The sequence below is a fragment of the Barbus barbus genome (genome assembly GCF_936440315.1).
Source record: "Barbus barbus genome assembly, chromosome: 11".
Lineage (NCBI taxonomy): Eukaryota > Metazoa > Chordata > Actinopteri > Cypriniformes > Cyprinidae > Barbus > Barbus barbus.
Window position 1 is genome coordinate 18,826,914 of NC_136739.1, and position 20,335 is coordinate 18,847,248.

Sequence of the window (20,335 nt, forward strand, 5' to 3'; positions counted from 1 at the left end):
GTGTCGAAACGCATATGGGAACGTCATCAGCGTAACCGACGCTCTAAATATTGTATACAACCAGTCTAATGGATGGGCGAGGCATCACGGGCGGGGTGACGTCACGACCAGGAAGTATATAAGCACGTGCGGCGGAGCCGGCTTCAGCTTTTTGTCATTCAGCAAGCGCTCTGTGTGTTGTCAGTCTGATTTTTGTCTTGTGAGTCTTATTTAGTGTTGTTTGTCAAGAAAACTAAAAAGATGCCTAAAGTAGGCCAAGACAGTGGGCGATCTCGGATCGCGTTTCAGGTTGTGTGTCAGTCCCTGCCCTCGCTACATCACGAGTAGGGACACACACACACAATCTGTGCGTGGTCTGCCTGGGGCATGCGGCATCGGCTCTTGAGAGAGCCGATTGCCCGCATTGCGAGCAGTTCTGGTCCCGCTTTTGCGAGAGGTGCTGGTCCCGCTTTTGCCGAGGCAGAGCAGCGGCTGCACTCGTGGGGCTCACAGGCTGATCTGGCTGGAATGAGATGGGCATGTCCCTATCCGCCAGATCTGGCGCCCCGTCTCGCGGTTCGGAAGCGGTCTCTTCCCCCCGAGACGAGGGCTCAACGCTTCGTCTCTTCTTCCTCTGAGGAGGTTGATGTGACGAGCGTTCACGAGGTTTCGCTGCCTCTGTCGCCCCAATAATAAAAGAAAACAAAGGGCTCTCTTCGAGAAGGGCGCCTTCACGAACTCTCCACGCGGTGCTGGTCCCGTTTTTGCCGAGGCAGACCGGCGGCTGCACTCGTGGGGCTCACAGGCTGATCTAGCTGGAATGAGATGGGCGTGTCCCTATCCGCCAGATCTGGCGCCCCGTCTCACGGTTCGGAAGCGGTCTCTTCCCCCCGAGACGAGGGCTCAACACTTCGTCTCTCTTCCTCCGAGGAGGTTGATGTGACGAGCGTTCACGAGGTTTCACCGCCTCTTTCGCCAGTATGAGGAGCTTTTAGAGGTGGTAAAAAAAAAAAAAGAAAAAGGGGCCGTTTGAATGAACGCTTTCTGCGCTCGCGGCCGCCACCTCTACACAGTATGCACACCCCGCACTTTCACTAAGTGTGTGGATGCGGCACTGGCCCCGTTGCGGCTTCAGGGCATCCGCATATTGAATTATATCGACGATTGGTCGATCCTCGCTCAATTAGAGCATCGGGCGATTCGGCATCGAGGTGTCGTTCTCGCCCACATGAAAGATCTGGGGTTCAGACTGAACGCCAAGAGAAGTGCGCTTTCTCCGGCTCTGAGAACCACTTATCTAGGCGTGGTGTGGGATTCAACCACGATGCAGGCACGATGGTCCCCTGCTCGGATCGAGTCGATCCTCACTACAGTCATGAGGCGGTTTGCCACCGCTCTCTAACTCAGGAGGCTGCTGGGCGGGCGCAGCCACCTCCGCATACCAGCTCCTCGCGCAAAAAGGTCCTGACGGGCGAGCCCCAGGACCATGGAGGGCGACCCCTATTGGGGTAGAGCGGCTTACACCGCGGCACACAGTGACCGTCTCCCCTCGGTGCCCTCCGGGGACTTGTCTGCCAACCCAGCCATTGTTCCAGGGTGCAGCTGGTCCCAGCGAGTGTTTCTCTCAGGTCTTTCCGCCCGTGAGCACAACGGAGCTGAGAAACTCGCCTCAGCCGCCAGATCACGCGTCTCGTTCCGGTGCGCCGCATCGAGACAGCGGTCTGGCCGCTTCTCTTACACCAGAGATCAGTCTTGAGCGACTGATTCCCTTAGGAGACCATCTGGCAGCATGGAAACAACTGCCAATGTGTCTCTTTGGGTCCTGCCTTGCAGGGTCTGGTTCTTTCAGAGGTCCTGACGGGCGAGCCCCAGGACCGTGGAGGGCGACCCCTACTGGGGTGGAGTGGCTTACACCGCGGCACACGGTGACCACTTCACCTCGGTGCCCTCCAGGGACTTGTCTGCTGACCCGGTCGTCGTTCCAGGGCACAGCTGGTCCCAGCGGGTATATTTTTCAGGTTTATCCGCCCGGCAGTGCGGAGCAGAGAATCTCACCCCAGCAGCCAGGCCACGTGCTTCCTTCCGGCGCGCCACATAGAGACAGCGGTCTGGCTGCACCAGAGGTCAGTCTCGAGAGACTGATTCCCTTAGTAGATCATTTGACAGCCTTGGGTCCTGCAGACCGTAGCGAAAGGCTATCGTATTCAGTTTGGCGGACATTGACTGTCTCCTTGGGTCCTGCAGACCGTAGCGAAAGGCTATCGTATTCAGTTCGGCGGGCCACACCCGCCGTTCTGCGGGGTTGTCATGACTGCGGTCCGCCCCGAGCAGGCTCTGGTTCTCGAACAGGAAGTCGGTACTTTGCTGAGGAAGGAAGCCATCGAGTTGGTTCCTCCTCATGAGACCCAGTCCGGTTTCTACAGCCGGTACTTCATTGTTTCAAAGAAGGATGGGGGGCTGAGGCCCATACTGGATCTGCGTCTACTGAACCGCTCAGTCAGGAAGCTGAAGTTCAGGATGCTTACTATCAAGCAGATCGTGTCTCAAATCAGGTCCGAGGACTGGTTTGTCACGATAGATCTCAAAGACGCATATTTCCATGTGTCCATCCTTCCCTCTCACAGAAAGTTCCTGAGGTTCGCCTTTGGGGGCAAAGCGTTCCAATATCGGGTTCTTCCCTTCGGCCTAGCACTTTCCCCCCGCACTTTCACCAAGTGTGTGGATGCGGCATTGGCCCCGTTGCGGCTTCAGGGCATCCGCATACTGAATTATATCGACGATTGGTTGATCCTCGCTCAATCAGAGCAGTTGGCGATTCGGCATCGAGATGTCGTTCTCGCCCACATGAAAGATCTAGGGTTGAGACTAAACGCCAAGAAAAGTGTGCTTTCTCTGGCTCTGAGAACCACTTATCTAGGCGTGGTGTGGGATTCGACCACGATGCAGGCACGATTGTCCCCTGCTCGGATCGAGTCGATCCTCACTACAGTCAAGAGAGTGCGAGAAGGCCAGCCACTCACTGTCAAGCAGTTTCAGAGACTGCTTGGGCTCATGGCAGCTGCGTCCAGCGTGATACCTTCTGGCCTGCTGTACATGAGACCCCTACAGTGGTGGCTAAAGACCAAGGGGATCTCCCTGAGGGGAAACCCGCTCCGCGCTGTCAAAGTGTCACGCCGTTGTGTCCGTGCCTTAGACATGTGGAGGGATCCTTGGTTCTTATCCCAGGGCCCGGTGTTGGGAGCTCCTTGTCGCCGCGTCTCGCTAGTGACGGACGCTTCCCTCACCGGTTGGGGTGCGGTCATGAGTGGCCACCCTGCCCGCGGTCTGTGGAGTGGTCGCCACCTGACGTTTCCTCTGCAGTGCGCTGAGGCCGAGGCCTCCGGTACGATCTCGCGTCCCTACGTGGGACCTGGCTGTGGTCCTGGAGGCTCTGTGCAATGCACCTTTCGAGCCCATTCAGGAGATAACTGAGAGACTCCTCACTATCAAGACCGTCTTCTTATTGGCTATCACCTCTCTGAGGAGGTTGGGTGACCTTCAGGCCCTAACTACGGCCTCTATTCACTTTGTGCCCGGTTCGGCGAAAGTATTCCTCTACCCCCACGTGGGGTATGTTCCGAAGGTCCCGTAGGTCGTTCCACAGCCAGTCGTACTGCAGGCCTTCTGTCCTCCTCCTTTCGGGGAGCCAGACCAGGAGAAGCAAAGCCGTATCTGTCCAGTGCGAGCACTGGACGCATACATCCACAGGTCCTCCCTGTGGAGAAAATCGGACCAGTTGCTTGTATGCTATGGTCCACCTAGGGGGGCCTTCCTGCTACGAAGCCCACTCTTAGTAGGTGGATTGTGGGTGCCAATGCTTTGGCATACGAGGCCTCTGAGCTCCCCCCGCCGGTGGGAGTCAGAGTGCACTCAACCCGAGGTGTGGCGGCCTCCAAGGCCTTCTGGGCAGGTGTTCCCATGCAGGACATCTGCAACGCAGCTGGGTGGTCCACGCCCCTGACTTTCGTTAGGTCGATGACCTCGACATCCGAGCCACTCCCGGCTCCTCTGTCCTTTTGTCCTGACACCAGGCAGGGACTTGTCAATCTGGCGGCGTTGGTATCTCGTTCCCATATGCGTTTCGACGCAGCTCAAAGTTCCTGGAAGGGAACGTCTCAGGCTACGTATGTAACCATGGTTCCCTGAAGGGAATGAGACGCTGCGTCGCATTGCCACACTTCCGGCATCCCTGCCAGCGCTTGCTTCATGACTTGAAGCTGAAGCCGGCTCCGCCGCACATGCTTATATACTTCCTGGTCGTGACGTCACCCCACCCGTGACGCCTCGCCCATCCATTAGACTGGTTGTATACAATATTCAGAGCGTCGGTTACGCTGATGGCGTTCCCATATGCGTTTCGACGCAGCGTCTCGTTCCCTTTACGTTACATACGTAACCTGAGACATTTTCTGTGAGCGAGTAAACAAGATGATTTTCACATTGTTTTGAAGCAAAAACTCTAGACTACAAGATCCAGTTCTCAAAAGTCTTGTGAAGAAATTTTCTGTATGTTTTTTATGGCCTTATTTCAGTGACTTAAAAATTGTAGTTTTTCACTAACCACGCAAAAATGTTGCTTTCTCAAAAACACAATCATGTACATAAATGCTGCAAACATATTATTGTAGCCCAGTTTGTGCTGTTTACAGTGTTATTAGACTTTTGCCATTTATAGGTTTATAAGCAACTGAAAAAAGCACAAATGTCAGGGCATGTCAAAACTTCTCCAGGCCCCCAAAACACCCTTGGACCCCAGAGGGTTAACCTGTGTTTTACTCACCCTCATGGCATCCTAGGTATATATGACTTTCTTTTTTCAGACAAATCCAATCAGAGTTATATTAAAAATTGTCCTGGCTATTCCAAGCATTGTCATTTCAGTCAGCGGGAGTTTCTGTTGAACAGTCCACAAGACGTCAACTAAAGCACATGCATCCATAATAAAACATGCCTCACATGGCTCCGGGGGGTGAATAAAGTTCTCCTTTAGCGAATCCATGCATTTTTGTAGGAAAAATATCCATATTTCAAACATAATAAACACTTTTCTCTCATTTTCGGTATCTGTCATACACGGAAGCCGTTCCGGCGGATGCAGAGGTGTAAAAAGTACTCAAAAATCCGACTCAAGTGAAAGTACAGATACTCAGTGAAAATTTTACTCAATTAAAAGAACAAGTATCTGGCTAAAAACATACTTGGGTAAAAGTAAAAAAGTAAAACTTTAAATTGTACTCAAGAATTAAAAAAGTAGAAGTTTTCTGACAGACATTCAGAAGTTTGATTAAAGGGAGAAAGCAAAACAAAATGCAATGGCACAGGTCAAACCTGTATATCTAGTGTAACAACAACAAATAAAATGAGAGAAATGGAGAATCTTTTGTTTAAAAAAAATCTTGACAAGAAGCGGTTGTCTCTGCCTCTGCGTCCCAAGAGGGCATGGAGAGTCACAGACAGACCAACACTGGACCACACTTATCCCCCTCTCTCGCCAGCAGGCAACAGTGGGCGGTTCGAGAGTGTCATCAAAGGCCCTACTCACGCACCCTATGCCAAACTGTGGAACCAGGTAAGTGTTGCACCGCACACTTAGACCCCTCTTCAGTCCGCCACGGGCCGGGTCCCTGCATTCCACCACGCTGCCCCACCGCGAGTACGTCGGTGGTCCCACTAGTCCCGCTTGTACGGTGTCTGGGTGCCTGGTAGCTCTACCCAGCCTGTCTCACTGGCTCCTGTGGACCATCTGACTTGGTTATGCGATTCAGTTCACCTAGTCCTCCCAAGTTCAGGGGCATCAGTGAAGGAAGCAGATGCTCATGTCTTGTGTGGGGAGATCACTGTCCTACGGGCGAAGGATGTGATGGAGCCGGTCCCTCCAGCTGATATGAAGACAGGGTTTTACAACCCTTACTTCATTGTGCCCAAGAAAGGCGGTGGGTTGAGACCAATCTTGGATCTGCACGTCTTGAACCGGGCCCTTCACAAGCTTCCGTTCAAGATACTCACGCAGAAACGCATCTTCTGGTGCGTCCGTCCCAGAGATTGGTTTGCAGTGATCGACCTGAAGGACGTGTACTTTCATGTGTCGATCCTTCCGCGCCACAGGCCATTCCTGCGGTTTGCGTTCGAAGGACGGGCATATCAGTACGAGGTCCTGCCCTTCGGGCTGTCCCTGTCGCCCTGTGTCTTCACGAAAGTTGCAGAGGCAGCCCTTGTTCCCCTGAGAGAACAGGGCGTTCGCATTCTCAACTACCTCGACGACTGACTCATACTGGCTCAGTCTCAGGACCAGTTGTACGCACACAGGGACCTGGTGCTCTGGCACCTCAGCTAGGTGGGCCTTCGCGTCAGCTGGGAAAAGAGCAAATTCTCCCCGACGCAGAGGATCTCTTTTCTTGTTATGGAGTTGGATTTGGTCATTCAGACAGCACGCCTCACGCAGGAATGTGCTCAGTCAGTGTTGAACTGCTTGAATATGTTCAAGAGCAGGACGGCGGTCCCACTGAAACAATTTCAGAGGCTCCTGGGGCATATGGCAGCTGCAGCGGCAGTCACGCCACTGGGGATGCTTCATATGAGACCGCTTAAACACTGGCACCATGGCCGAGTCCCGAGGTGGCCGTGGCAACACGGCACTCACCGGGTCCAAGTCACACCGGCCTGCCGCCAAACCTTCACCCCGTGGTCAGACCTCTCATTTCTCCGGGCAGGAGTGCCCCTGGAACAGGTCTTCAGGCATGCTGTGGTTTACACGGATGCCTCCACCACTGGCTGTGGGGCCACGTTCGACGGTCTTGCAGTGTCGGGGGTTTGGACAGGCCCCGACCTGCACTGGCACATCAATTGCCTAGAGTTGCTGGCAGTACGTCTGGCCTTGAACGGTCTCAAGACACACTTACAAGGCAAGCACGCACTGGTCCGCACAGACAACACTGCGACCATTGCGTATATCAACCGACAAGGTGGTCTACGCTTCCGTCGCATGTCGCAACTCGCCCGCCACCTTCTCCTCTGGAGTCAGAAGCATCTGAGGTCGTTTCGTGCCATTCACATTCTGGGCTTGCTCAACAGGGCAGCCGATGAGCTGTCACGAGCTGCTCTCCCCGGAGAGAGGGGAGACTCCATCCCCAGACGGTCTAGCTGATTGGAGACATTTCAGACTCTAGAGACCTCTCATTGTTTTACTCCCTGCCCGAGGGAACACTCGGCACGGACGCACTGGCACACAGCTGGCCGCGGGGCCTTCGCAAGTATGCGTTTCCCCCAGTGAGCCTTCTCACACAGACATTGTGCAAGATCAGGGAGGACGAGGAGCAGGTCCTGCTCGTGGCGCCGTACTGGCCAACTCAGACTTCCCAGAACTAATGCTCTTCGTGACAGCCCCTCCTTGGCAGATTCCTCTGAGGAAGGATCTACTGATTCTAGGTGACCTACCCCAAGAGGGGTACCTACCCCACCATCACTTCGGCGAGAGCGCTGTCTACGAGTCATGCTTATGCCTTGAAGTGGAACCTGTTCATCGAATGGTGCTCTTCTCACCGAGAAGACCCCCAGAAGTGCCCGATCAGAGTCGTGCTGTCAAGGGTTAGAGTGAAGGCTGTCTCCCTCCACCCTTAAAGTCTATGTGGCTGTGATTGCTGCCAACCACGACCCCGTGGAAGGGAAGTCAGTGGGGAATCATGACTTGGTCATCAGGTCCCTTAAGGGGGCGAGAAGGTTAAATCCTCCACAGCCCCCCTCTATACCCTCTTGGGACCTGTCTCTAGTGCTCAGAGCACTACAGCAGGGCCCATTTGAGCATTTGCAGACAGTCGAGCTGAAGTTTCTTTCAATGAAGACTCTGCTCCTGCTTGCATTGGCTTCCATCAAGAGGGTAGGGGACCTGCACGCAATTTCGGTAGACGATTCGTGCCTAGAGTTTGGGCCGGCTGACTCCCATGTAACCCTGAGCCCCCGGCCTGGCTATGTGCCCAAGGTTGAGAAAGGGGATCCAGGCCCAGCCTTAGCTTTGCTTGTCCCGTCCGAGCATTGAGATAGTGGACGCCATCACCTTGGCTTATCAAGCACAGGGTGTGCCCTGCCTGTTCAGGCTGAGTGCTCACTCTACTAGATGTGTTGCATTCTCCTGGGTACTGGTTTGCGGCGCCTCACTGGAAAATATTTGTAGAGCTGTGGGCTGGGCGACCCCTAACACGTTCGCTAGATTCTATAGCCTTCGTGTGGAACCGGTTTCCTCCTGTGTTCTCACTTCAGATGGGTAGAAGCACTGAGAGGCTACGTTTTCTCAGTGTTATCCAGTCTTACTGAGTGGGGGAGTGCCATAGCAACAGTAACTGGTCTTCTTGTGGTAAGCCCTGACCTGCGCCAAAAAGTAGGGGCGCATGAGGCTTCCACAGGACACTGAAAGGGGGAGTATCCGTGGCCCTTTGGTAGGGTTCCCAATTCGTCAGTCACCCGACGTGACTCACAGTGACCGACTGAAAGGGAACATCTTGGTTACGTATGTAACCCTCGTTCCCTGAAGGAGGGAACAGAGACGTCACATCCCGTCGCCACGGCTTCTGTACGTCACCTGCTCAGCTCCTCAGCGAAAACCTAAATATGCGCTGCACCTGCTGCCTACTTATATTCGCGCTGTGATCAGCGGCAGCTAGATGCAATAATCGCATGCCAATGTGCATTGGCTCGTTTAATTACACTCAAAGTGGATTAGTCTCTCTAAGCGAGAACCCAATTCGTCGGTCACCCGACGTGACGTCTCCGTTCCCGCCTTCAGGGAACGAGGGTTATATACGTAACCAAGACGTTTCTGTTCCTGAGTTCCTCTGTATTATTACTGTTCCGAAACCAGTTTGAGTAGAAAAAAATAACATAACGTTATTTTTTTTTTATTGTCTTTGCCTATTATAATAATAACAATAAAAATAATAAAGTACAGAAGACAGGAAGAAATGGTATCTTAACCCGCTGCTCTTAGTCACAGCCAATACAACATAATCTTTTGCAGATTTGCCTACATGTAGGCTACTAAACAAAAGAAAAAATCTGTTAATGCTTTAAAGACATTAAAGTATTTTTTAAAGAATTTTAAAAATGTTTGCTGCTTTGTGAAAGGGGTCATCGGATGCAAAATTCAATATTCTAATTGCTTGAACATAAATGTGTGTTGGAAGGGTGTGTACACATCCATCCTATAATGATAATAATCCACCCAGTGTTTTTTTTTAAATCCCTATTTTAAAATCCCCTTTCTCAAATCAGGCTGTTATGAGGTTCCTGTCAGAATGACGTAGTTCTGTACAGAAGAAGTGAGTATAAGGGTTTTTTATGAATCTTTGCAAATCGCCTTTCCTAATAATGTGCTAGCAAGTCAGTTTCGTGGCTGAAGTTTTAGTATGCTCCATATCACCAGTTTCTATGGGCCGCGATACGTAGGCCTTCTGCCAGTTTTGTTCATTGACTGTGTGCGTCTACAACAGCAAGTTATACGATTGTATATCTTTGAATATTCATTTATTATTATGGTGAATGTGAGATGGCTGATCCGTCAACGTATCTGGAGCGGTAGAATAGGGAATCTACACATATCTACACTGTAAAAAATGGAACGGGCTATTTACTTAAAAAAATTATGGTAACAATATTACACTTAATATTTTTGAGTAGTTTTTAAGGCTTGTTTTTTTTAATGGAATCTACCTGAATAAATCATTTAAGTTGATTCTCAAAAGTCTGTTTGTATTAGACTTTGAGTTATTTTGCACATTTAAAAGACTGTATACAGCCAAACAGCTCAAGTTGTAACATATTTGAGAAATACTGGAAAGTACTGCACTAGCAAAGCTACTGCTCGTTGAACAAGGCTTAATGCCTTAGAGGAGTAGTTTCCATAACCATAAGCTCTACTCTTCTGCACAATGGTAATGATTGGTAACATCTGCACAATGGAAACATCAATGTAACAGAAACTCTTTCAAATGTAAAACATAACTGAACATTCAACATTAATAGATGTTTCCCTTCACTCAAAAACACATAAAATAACATTTAATTTCAAAATTTACTCTCCATATCCAGCCATATGCAAAGCATGCTGGGAACTAACAATCACCTCTAAAATGAAACTGCAAAATTGAGCTAATTCTCTTAAAAATAGTTAGCCTTCTTTCCTTATTTTTTTTAGTTTAATCAGTTCCTCAATTCAAGCCCCAAAACTGCTTAAGTTTCCTTTAAAAAAAATGAGGAAAACACATCTCTTGGTTTTATTAGTAAAAAATCCTCAATATTTTCAGTACAACACTGAATCACAATTTATCTAATGAAATATGCTCACTATTTTTAATTATCACCTTAATTTTTTTAATGAAAATTACAAGACCCCTGATTCATTTTTCACTCCACATAAGAGAGGGGCGTAGTCAGCAGAGCTCACTAGGATTTAAAGAAACATGGGCTGTGTCCAAATTCAGGGTCTGCATCCTTCGGAGTACTCATTTGAAGGATGTTACGTCACAGCGCCGCGACGAAGGCTGTCCAAATTCGTAGGATCCTTCAAATGCGGCCCACAAATACGTCCTCCTTTTCCCCGAATTGGAAGGATGGGTGTGGTGGATCCTTTCCCGTCCTACCTATCCCATAATTCTTTTCGGCAGAGCGTAATGGCGGACGAAGCGAGCGGTAGCGGAGTGGGAGAGGAGTTTCTCTGACAAAACAAGCTAAAGTTTATGCTTCGGCTCAATGAATTTGTAGGAGAAATTAGTAGAATACTTAAAAACAAATAAAAATAGGCTATAATGGCTTACCTGGATGTGACTGTCTTGTAGTCTGATATAAAAAACTCTCCGACAACGAGCAAAGAAAGTATTTAATTTATTTAATTGCTTTATTTCTTCCAAAAGAATTAAAATGAGGAGAATAACTCTTTGTTTGTCCATTTTCCCGCTTCTTGCTTGGCGCTGTCACGGTTGCTAGGCGACAGGATATGAGCAACGGGTAAGGGAGGGAACTGAAAGAAGGATAGGCTGTCCAAATTCACAAACACCGACTTCCGGGTTTTGCGGACGTCGGAGGATCCCTCCTCCTTCAACCGGGTAGGAAGGATCCTAAGGAGGATGCAGACCCTGAATTTGGACACAGCCATGGACTAGATCAGCGTGCTGAAGACAGAGCTGATTTTCACAGGTTTAAAAAGGTGTTTTCTACACTACCATTGAGAAATTTTAATCAAAGTATGTTATAGACTTTTCATTAAGACCCTAAAGAATCATATCAACTTGTGTAAAATGAGCATCCGATGATCCCTTAAAAAAAAAAAAAAAAAAAAAAATGCTACTTGTATAAAATTGCGTTTTTAGGAAAAAAAACAGGCCAAGTCGCATCGCATTTTATTAAGCTATTACATTCAGAAATTATGTAAGCTAAAATGCCGGTAAATCAAAGTGTTTACAAACATTATAAACACAGTTATTAGTTTCTCTCCACAACAAATCCTCTAAACCTAAGGCTAGCCTATAGGCCAGGGATAGGCAACTTCGGTCCTGGAGGGCCGGTGTCCTGCAGAGCTTAGCTCCAACCCTAATCAAACACACCTGCCTGTAACTTTCTAGTGATGTTGAAGACATTGATTAGCTTCTTCAGGTGTGTTTGATTAGTGTTGGAGCTAAACTCTGCAGGACACCGGCCCCCCAGGACCGAAGTTGCTATCACTGCTATAGGCTATAAAAATGTCAATCCAAAAACAAATTAATTAATGGTGAAACTGATGCCTACCTCTCTCATTAGGCACAAATCCAAATGTTTCCATATTCACGACATATCTGGATGCTAAAATATTTTTTATTAGGCTTTGTACTTTCAACGACGTAAAATATCATCCTTCACATCGGCTAGGCCTATATAAGCACATGAGGCGGTGGTCACGCCTGAACGCAACAGATTGGCCAACGGAGCACTGTAAATTTTTATATGTTTCTTAAACTCTATTTTATTTTGATAATGAACAGGCTGCAATGTCGCAAATATATGTTGTGTCTGTGTGCGCATGAGGTGTCAGCACGATATGGCAATACCAACGCTGGTTGGTTATACAGATGCAAGACATCATTCAAAACTGTCAAGCTTTTGCAAAACAAATAAATCTGTAAAATTAATAAAACTGTCATATATTCCTTTTTATGTAAGCCTATAGTTTTATTCTGTTTTCTCCGTTCACAGAAGCTCTACATGTGCGTAAGATCTGTTGAATCCATCTTACACTATCCTCTCGGATAAACTCTAACGCCGGTCAACTGCCATTGCGACTTACCTATGAAGAGTTCACAGCTGAGCGCGGGCGGGCATTTCACTCGCTGGATGCGCAGTGTTACATTTGCATAGTCCGTAGCCTACTACTTGAATTCCTGATTGGTTTACAGCAAATTTCAAATATTAAATGGGATGATAAAATTATGTTATTAACCGGTTAATGGCCATTTCAAGTTTTCGATTCTGTTCGGAACTATACAATTTGATTTCGTTTCTGTTTCTGGTTCCGTTTCAGTCAAAATTTCATTAGTTTCCAGTTTTCAGTTTCGTTCCTTGAACCGGTTCAGAGCCCCGGATGACATCATATACAATAATTAAAAAAAGACACCTAACGAAAAATTTGACAAATTTCTGGACTTGTATAAGGAAACAGCCAAGCGAGCAAAACTAAATAAATGCTATAATAGATAAATGAAATGTGCACTGTTTTTATTTTATTTGTAATTTTGTTTTTTTACATGATTTCCAATTATTTATATTCACGATTTCTAGTATTTGTTCAGGCTTTTCATTTTATTTCAATGTTGTAATTAGCAATTCATTAAATTTGATCTTTGAAACAGATTTGTTATGTGATAGCATTAATTAAAGTTTCTTAGGGGTCAATATCAAGTTATCTGCACCTCCTGCTCCATCAAGCCACACATAATATTTGTCACCCCTCAAATTAATGTACAACTCAGATTAACTGTATAGCATGTGTGTAAGACTCCAATACAATTGTAAAGTAATTATTTCATCCCTAATAAATCTTTCGATGAGTAAAACTATGTCTATAGTATTATAGACTACATTATTATAGACAACATTATTATTTTCAAATTGATTTTTAAATTATTATTATTTTAAATTATTGTCCCTGGACCAGTAGGGTACTCTTGTAATAAAGTAGTGGTGGCCGGGGCATATATTAAGTATCCATTCTGCTTAAAAAGATGCAATCTAATCCTGTTTACATGACATAAGCCTGCTCTCGAGCAGGTTTAAGCTTACGGACCTGTTGCTATGACAGTAAGTCCAGGATGGACTTCAAAGAACCAAATGATCCAAGATCAATTGAAATCGGCAACAATCAAATCCAGCTAACCGAGTTAGCGACGTACAAAGAACAGGCCCCAGTAGTAATATTTGTAAATGTTTGTTTGCAAACATTGTTTTGTCTAGTTTTTTTTTAGTTGCTTAAACCAAGTTTAAACTGAATTTTGCTGTTGTATAACAGATATAATATTTGTCAACTGGCGCTTTAAATGGCTAGTTCACCAAAAAATAAAAATTTGCTGTTAATTTACTGACCCTCAAGCCATCCAAGATGTAGGCAACTTTTTTTTATTCAAGCCTGTATGCTTAGTCTGTATGAAAAATTTTATAAATGCAGATTGTTATTTGATAAAGGCTATTATGTGTTGCAATGTGTGTTTTTAGTGATTGAAACACCAATTTATCATTTTTAATTATTTTGTTAAACTATAAAAAATATATATATATATATAAAATGTAATAACTAGTTCCACAGCAATTTGTTATGATGCCAAATAACAAATCTTAGTTGAGGTAACATATAAAACACATGGAGTAAATAGTTGAATTTTAATTGACATAACTTGCTGTAGTTTTCTAAATGTTTGACCAATTAAAATTCTTTAGCTGAATTGACTATAAAATTTGTTCAGTAAAGGTTGAGCCTACTAAAAAATCCAGAATCGAATGAACGAGACCAGACATTGGAGTGCTGTGAGGTGAGATTAACTGTGGTCCTCGATCTGAGACTATGTCTTCAGGAATTCCATAGTATCTGAAGATGTTATTGAACATAAATTCCGCAGTCTCCATTGCAGTAGGCAAACCCTTGAGGGGGAGAAGGATTTTGAAAATCGATCAATGACCACTAGAACACGTGTTACCATCAGAGGCAGGCAGATCCGTGATGAAATCAACTCCTAGGTGTGACCAGGGACGGTTGAGAATGCGAAGCGGAAAGGAGTTTGCCTGATGATAAGTGGCGTGGGTTCTTGGAAATGGCGAAGTCTGCGCAGCCTTGGACGAACCTTCTCACATCCCTGGCCACCAGAAGTGATCCTTCAGCAGCGAGAGGGTGCCCAGAGATGTGTGAACAGGGTGGATAAGGGGAGTGCGTTGTGTTCTGGTGACATATTGCAAACCGGATGGACAGCCCAGCGGAGTGGCCATGGAAGCATTGGAGGAGGTATCCGAATTGGGGTTCCACTGGATAGGGCTTATGATGATTTTTTTCATGGATGATGGTTTCTGGTTCCTCACTGACCTCTTCTGGAGCATAAAGTCGAGACAGAGCATCATCCTTCACGTTCTTGGGACCTGGACGATAGGAGATGGTAAAGTTAAATCGAGTGAAAAAGAGCGCCCACTGAGCCTGGCGAGGATTGACTCTCTTAGCATCTCGTAGATACTGCAGATTATTGTGATAAGTGAGTACAACGAATGGATGTTGAGCACCCTCCAACCAATGCCTCCACTCTTCCAAGGCCAATTTGATGGCAAGGAGTTCCCTGTTGCCAATGTCATAGTTTCTTTCCGCCGGGCTGAATTTGCGGGAAAAGAAGGCACATGGATGGAGTTTGGCTGGAATCCCCTGCTGCTGAGACAGTACCGCTCCTATTCCCGAGGTTGAAGCGTCTACTTCCACAATGAAAGGTTTGTTTGGGTCTGGTTGAATGAGGAGAGGAGAGCTGGTGAATGCTTCCTTGAGTTTTTCGAACGCTTCAGTGGCAGCAGGTGTCCAGGACAGAGACTTGGGCTTGTTTCTTAACAGGTTGGTTAATGGACTGGTGATGGTGCTGTAGTTATGGATGAATCGTCTATAGAAGTTTGAGAATCCCAGGAATCGCTGAATTTTCTTGATGGTGGTAGGGATGGGCCAGTCCTTTATAGCTTCCACCTTCCCCTCGTCCATCTGGATGCCACCGCTGTTGATGTTATATCCAAGGAACTGCACTGAGGATTGATGGAAGGAGCATTTTCAGGTTTGAGGAACAGATGGTATTCTCTCAGGCGTTAAAGGACCTCCGTAACATGGTGGCGATGTTCGGCCATGCTCCGGGAGTAGATGAGAATATCATCAATGTAGACGAGGATGAATCGATGGAGATACTCCTGGAGAACCTCATGCATGAAGTCCTGGAACATGGAGGGGGTGTTGACTAAACTATACGGCACGACCAGATATTCATAGTGGCCAGTAGGGGTGACAAAGGCTGCCTTCCACTCGTCCCCCTCACGTATCCGGATGAGGTTATATGCTCTGCAGAAGTCCAGCTTGGTAAAGACGGTGGCTCCGCGAAGACGTTCAAGGGCTGCTGGGACGAGAGGAAGAGGATAACGGAATTTTACAGTGATCTTGTTGAGTGCCCGGTAATCGATACAAGGTCGCCAGCCTCCGTCCTTCTTCACCACAAAGAAGAAGCTCGAAGCAGCAGGGGACGTTGAAGGGTGTATATAACCTTGTTGTAAAGCCTCTTCTATATACTCCTCCATGGCCTTCTGTTCTGGGAGTGAAAGTGGATAAATCTTTCTGCGGGGCACTGACTCACCCGGTATAAGATCTATAGCACAGTCCCATGACCAGTGTGGAGGTAACTGGGAGGCTTTCTTCGGACAGAAGACGTTGCTGAAGGGGGCATAACAGGATGGAATATCGACTGACTGTTTTTTCAGAGGGCTTTTGATGGATGTGGAGGTGATAACAAGTGTCTTGGAGTGGAGAGACAATGGCTGAGGGACATGAGGGAAACAGTCAGGAAAACATTTATCGCCCCACTTCAGGACCTCACCAGTCCTCCATGAGATGATGCGATCGTGTTGAACAAGCCAAGGACGCCCAAGAATCAAATCGGTGGTGGATCCCTCCAGAACCACGAGATGGAGTGTTTTTTCATGCAACTGTCCAATTTGAAAATGGATGGGACCCGCACTAAATCTTAAATATTTTTGACTGAGTGGCTTTCCCATTACCGACTGGACTTGGTAGATGGATTTGGTTGCAGTGGTCGGGAGGTTGAGCTGGCGGCAGAGGCTCCCGGATATTAAATTCCTGGCTCACTCCGAGTCGAGGAGGGCATATACTGGAATACAGACATCGGAAGCAGTAAGCATTACAATAGCAGTGAGGGGCGGCATATTCATAATCGCTGGCTTAATAACACTCACCATGAGTCGAGCAGGACAAATTGGGCATGTGGAGATTACATGCCCACCAACACCACAGTACAGACATAAACCCTGGGTCAGCTGCCTCTGCCACTCAGAAGATGAAAGGTGAGTGTCATACACTTGCATGGGCTCGTGAACTGGTTCTGGAGTGTTGATTGTCTCTGGATGACGAAGGAGTGAGGTGCAAGGTGAGAGGTGTTGTTCCTCAAAACAGCACTGCATACGATTCGCACATCTGATGGATAGTTGAATGAAACATTCCAAACCATACGAATCATCATATGCAGAGAGCTGCAACCGCACTCTTGGCTCTAATCCCGAGATGAATGAGAATTCTGTGGGTGGCCCATGTAATTTACTATATCTGAATTGCCACCAACCAGGAAAGATTACTTTTTTGCCCATTAACAGTGTATTTACAGTATCCATTAAGAGGGGCTAACTGTTGAAAGCTAACCAATCAGACCCCTTAGTGAAACACCCAAAATATCATAGAATGGGTGCTCTTCAGCTACTGTACAACTTTGAGGCTTAGTGCCATGAGGTTATTGATCTCTGTTTAAACTGTTATTTAAATTTAGTGGTCAAATTATCCACAAGTGTATTGAGCGTTAGTACATTTAAGAAGTTTCATTATGTTTAAGAACAATAAATAGCAACAACATATTATGATAGAAGGTCTACCATTTAAAACTACTGAACTATAATTGCCATCAGTAAGGTTCCTAAGGAATTTAAGAGTTATTCTCATTAAACAGTTATTCAGTTTCAAATCCTGAGAACCTTTTACTATGCCACAGAGGCATGGTGAGGTTCAAGGCAAGAAGTAGTATGAGTCCAAGTGCTGGATGTAATGTGCTTTGAATTTAAAACCCAGGACTAGAGAGCAAAGAAACTAAGTCAAATATAGGAGCTGCACGATAATAAATAAACAGGTAAATCACAAAAACATTATTATTAATTATGATTAATGTCATTTTAATTGAATGTTTTTTTAACATTTAATCAGAATTATTTCATTTTCACATAAGCACAAATCAAGAGAACATCATGGTTTGCTTGCAAACAGAGCAAATGTGCGAATGAAAACCGACTAGCTGTATTACACGTTTATGTATTACATGTTTGCTAGTAATTCAGTGCATCAGCTCTTGTCTGCACTGTAGAGCATGTGTGCATGGTTGCCAGGTTGGGGAAATCACGTAACCCACTGGGCAGAAAATGTATCAATTTAAGAGAAAAACTTGTTAGAGGATAAATAACCAGCAAATAAATATCACAGACACCTATGTGGATTACAATACACAAGAGCTAACTACTACTAAACAACTACTTCAACTACTACTACAAAAAAAAGACATCTAGAAATGATTAAAGGGCACCTATTATGCCACTTTTTACAAGATGTAATATTGGTCTTGAGTGTCCCCAGAATGTGTCTGTGAAGTTTCAGCCCAAAATACCCAACAGATCATTTATTATAACAGCTGGATAATGTCATATTGGGGGTGTGTCTAAAAAAGAGCTGTTTTGGAGTGTTTAGCTTTAATTGCAAACAAACTGCATATTCCCGCCCTGTCTCCAGAAGAGGGTGTCGCATATACGTCTCTCTGCATTGCATATCTACAGCAATAAATAGCCGGTAGATGCAAAATAACTGAGAGCAATAGAACCGGTGTTTAGCCTTACAAATGGGAAGCCAAATGCACTGAAAGTGGGACGAAACAGCACAATGTTACAGAGCTGTCATCGGTGCGGATCAATGGACCGAGCCACGTGACTGTGCTACCGAACGAATCTCGCGCTACGAACGGCGCAAAATAATCTCACATGCATGGTGCGTATCAGATAAAAAATACTTAATGTACGCACACAAATATGGTTTAAACGCTAAGCACTGTAACGCCATGACATTAACAAAGGCCCGTGGCCCAGCCCTATGCAATGTGATGTCACACTGTATGAGGATCAAAACGACAGACCTAGTGAGACTGACTTTGTTTAAAGGGATTAAAAAATGAGGAGTGGGTGGATTTATATCATTTTAGGATGATTGTGTTCACACACTACCAACACACATTTATATCCAAACAGAGATATATGGATTTTGCATAATAGGTGCCCTTTAATATGTGAACCTGCAAAAGACACAAGAATAAAACAAGAACTTCAAATGTATACAAGGACTACAAGGGCAAATCCAAAAGGCAAATAAAAGGGTCTCCAATGAAATTACAGTTGGATTAAAATGGATCAATCATGGTGCAAGTATTGTGTAGTACTACTTCAACTGAAGGTGGGCAATCAGAAGATAGATGCCCATAAGTATCATTCTGAAAAGAGTACCGTTAAATACAAACCAAAAAAAAATGAACAATAAACAAGACAATAAATGGGCACTCTTTGGTTAAGTCTTTCCTAGTGTTCCACATTTAAGTGCTTTCATTTAGCAAATAGAAACTTAAGAAATTCTAGATTTCTGAAAGTGTGATGACAAAAATCTACATACTATGCTTTAAATATAATGGCCTCTGTTCTAACTTGCACAGTCAGGAATTGACTAACAATAGAGCCTGTGTAGTCTTTAGTCTTGGACTAGTATAAAGGTAGGGGTGACAGCAGTCAGTCAACAAGCAGAATCAGCTTCAGCTTCTCATTTGTGGAACTACTGAGGATCAGTCAGCACAACCATGAAGGTAAATCTCATTCCAGTACCTATTCCATACAGCTTGACTTAACTTACTTTAATGTGCTATTTCTTACTTAAAACAACTAAGAAATTTACTTTGAATTTCCAGGTCACCTTTTATGAGGAAAGAAATTTCCAGGGTCGCTCTTATGACTGTATGGGCGACTGTGCCGATTTCTCCTCCTACATGAGCCGTTGTCACTCTTGCAGAGTGCACAGTGGATGCTGGATGATGTATGATAATCCCAACTACATGGGAAATCAGTATTTCTTTAGGAGGGGAGAGTATGCTGATTATATGTCTATGTTTGGTATGAACAACTGCATCAGGTCCTGTCGTATGATCCCTATGGTGAGTTCCATGAACCTGCTGAAATATTTACTTAGTGACGATAGACAAAGGTTGTATATTTATTTTAACCATGTACCTAAATATTTTTCAGCTTGAAAAGAAACACAGATCCTTCATAATGATGATCTGTGAGAGAGACCTAGATTGCTGCTGAATGGTTACATGTGATAATTATTCTTCCTAATTAATTTATACATAAATGACTTCTCTTCCACTACAGCACAGGGGATCATACAGAATGAAAATCTATGAGAGGGAGAATTTCATGGGTCAGATGTATGAGATGATGGATGATTGTGACAACATCATGGACCGTTACCGCATGTCTCACTGCCAGTCCTGCCATGTGATGGATGGCCACTGGCTCTTCTATGAGCAGCCCCACTACAGAGGCAGAATGTGGTACTTCAGGCCTGGAGAGTACAAGAGCTTCAGCAATATGGGTGGCATGAGATTCATGAGCATGAGGCGTATCATGGACTCCTGGTACTAGTGTTCAAATCTTCCAATAAAATAATTCCTCTAATATAAAACATAAAACTGTGTCTAAATGATCATTATTGCTAATATTTGAACAGTATTGTAGAAGTGTGTGTTACTTTTTTCAGTTTAATTAATTTGCATAAAAAAAAAAATTAATTGCTGAATTAAAATGAATGTAATCACATATAATCACGCATTCAATGCGTGCGTGGGAACAGACATAGTCAGAAACAGAGATGGCAGGCCAGAACTCTACCTTTCTCCGATGGAAGTATTCTCATTATTTTGAACTCGTCGAAGAAAAG

General features: G+C 45.6%; 1 protein-coding gene across 1 annotated transcript; it reads left to right on the plus strand.

Moving 5' to 3' along the window:
* Positions 1-19,304: 19,304 nt before the first annotated feature.
* On the plus strand, positions 19,305-20,040 carry LOC306877355 (gamma-crystallin M2; the record flags this gene model as incomplete). The annotated part of the gene is made up of 2 exons (XM_079429076.1): positions 19,305-19,547; positions 19,768-20,040. The coding sequence occupies exons 1-2, from the start codon at positions 19,353-19,355 to the stop codon at positions 20,038-20,040; spliced, it is 468 nt and encodes a 155-aa protein (XP_079285202.1). The 5' UTR covers positions 19,305-19,352.
* Positions 20,041-20,335: the final 295 nt, after the last annotated feature.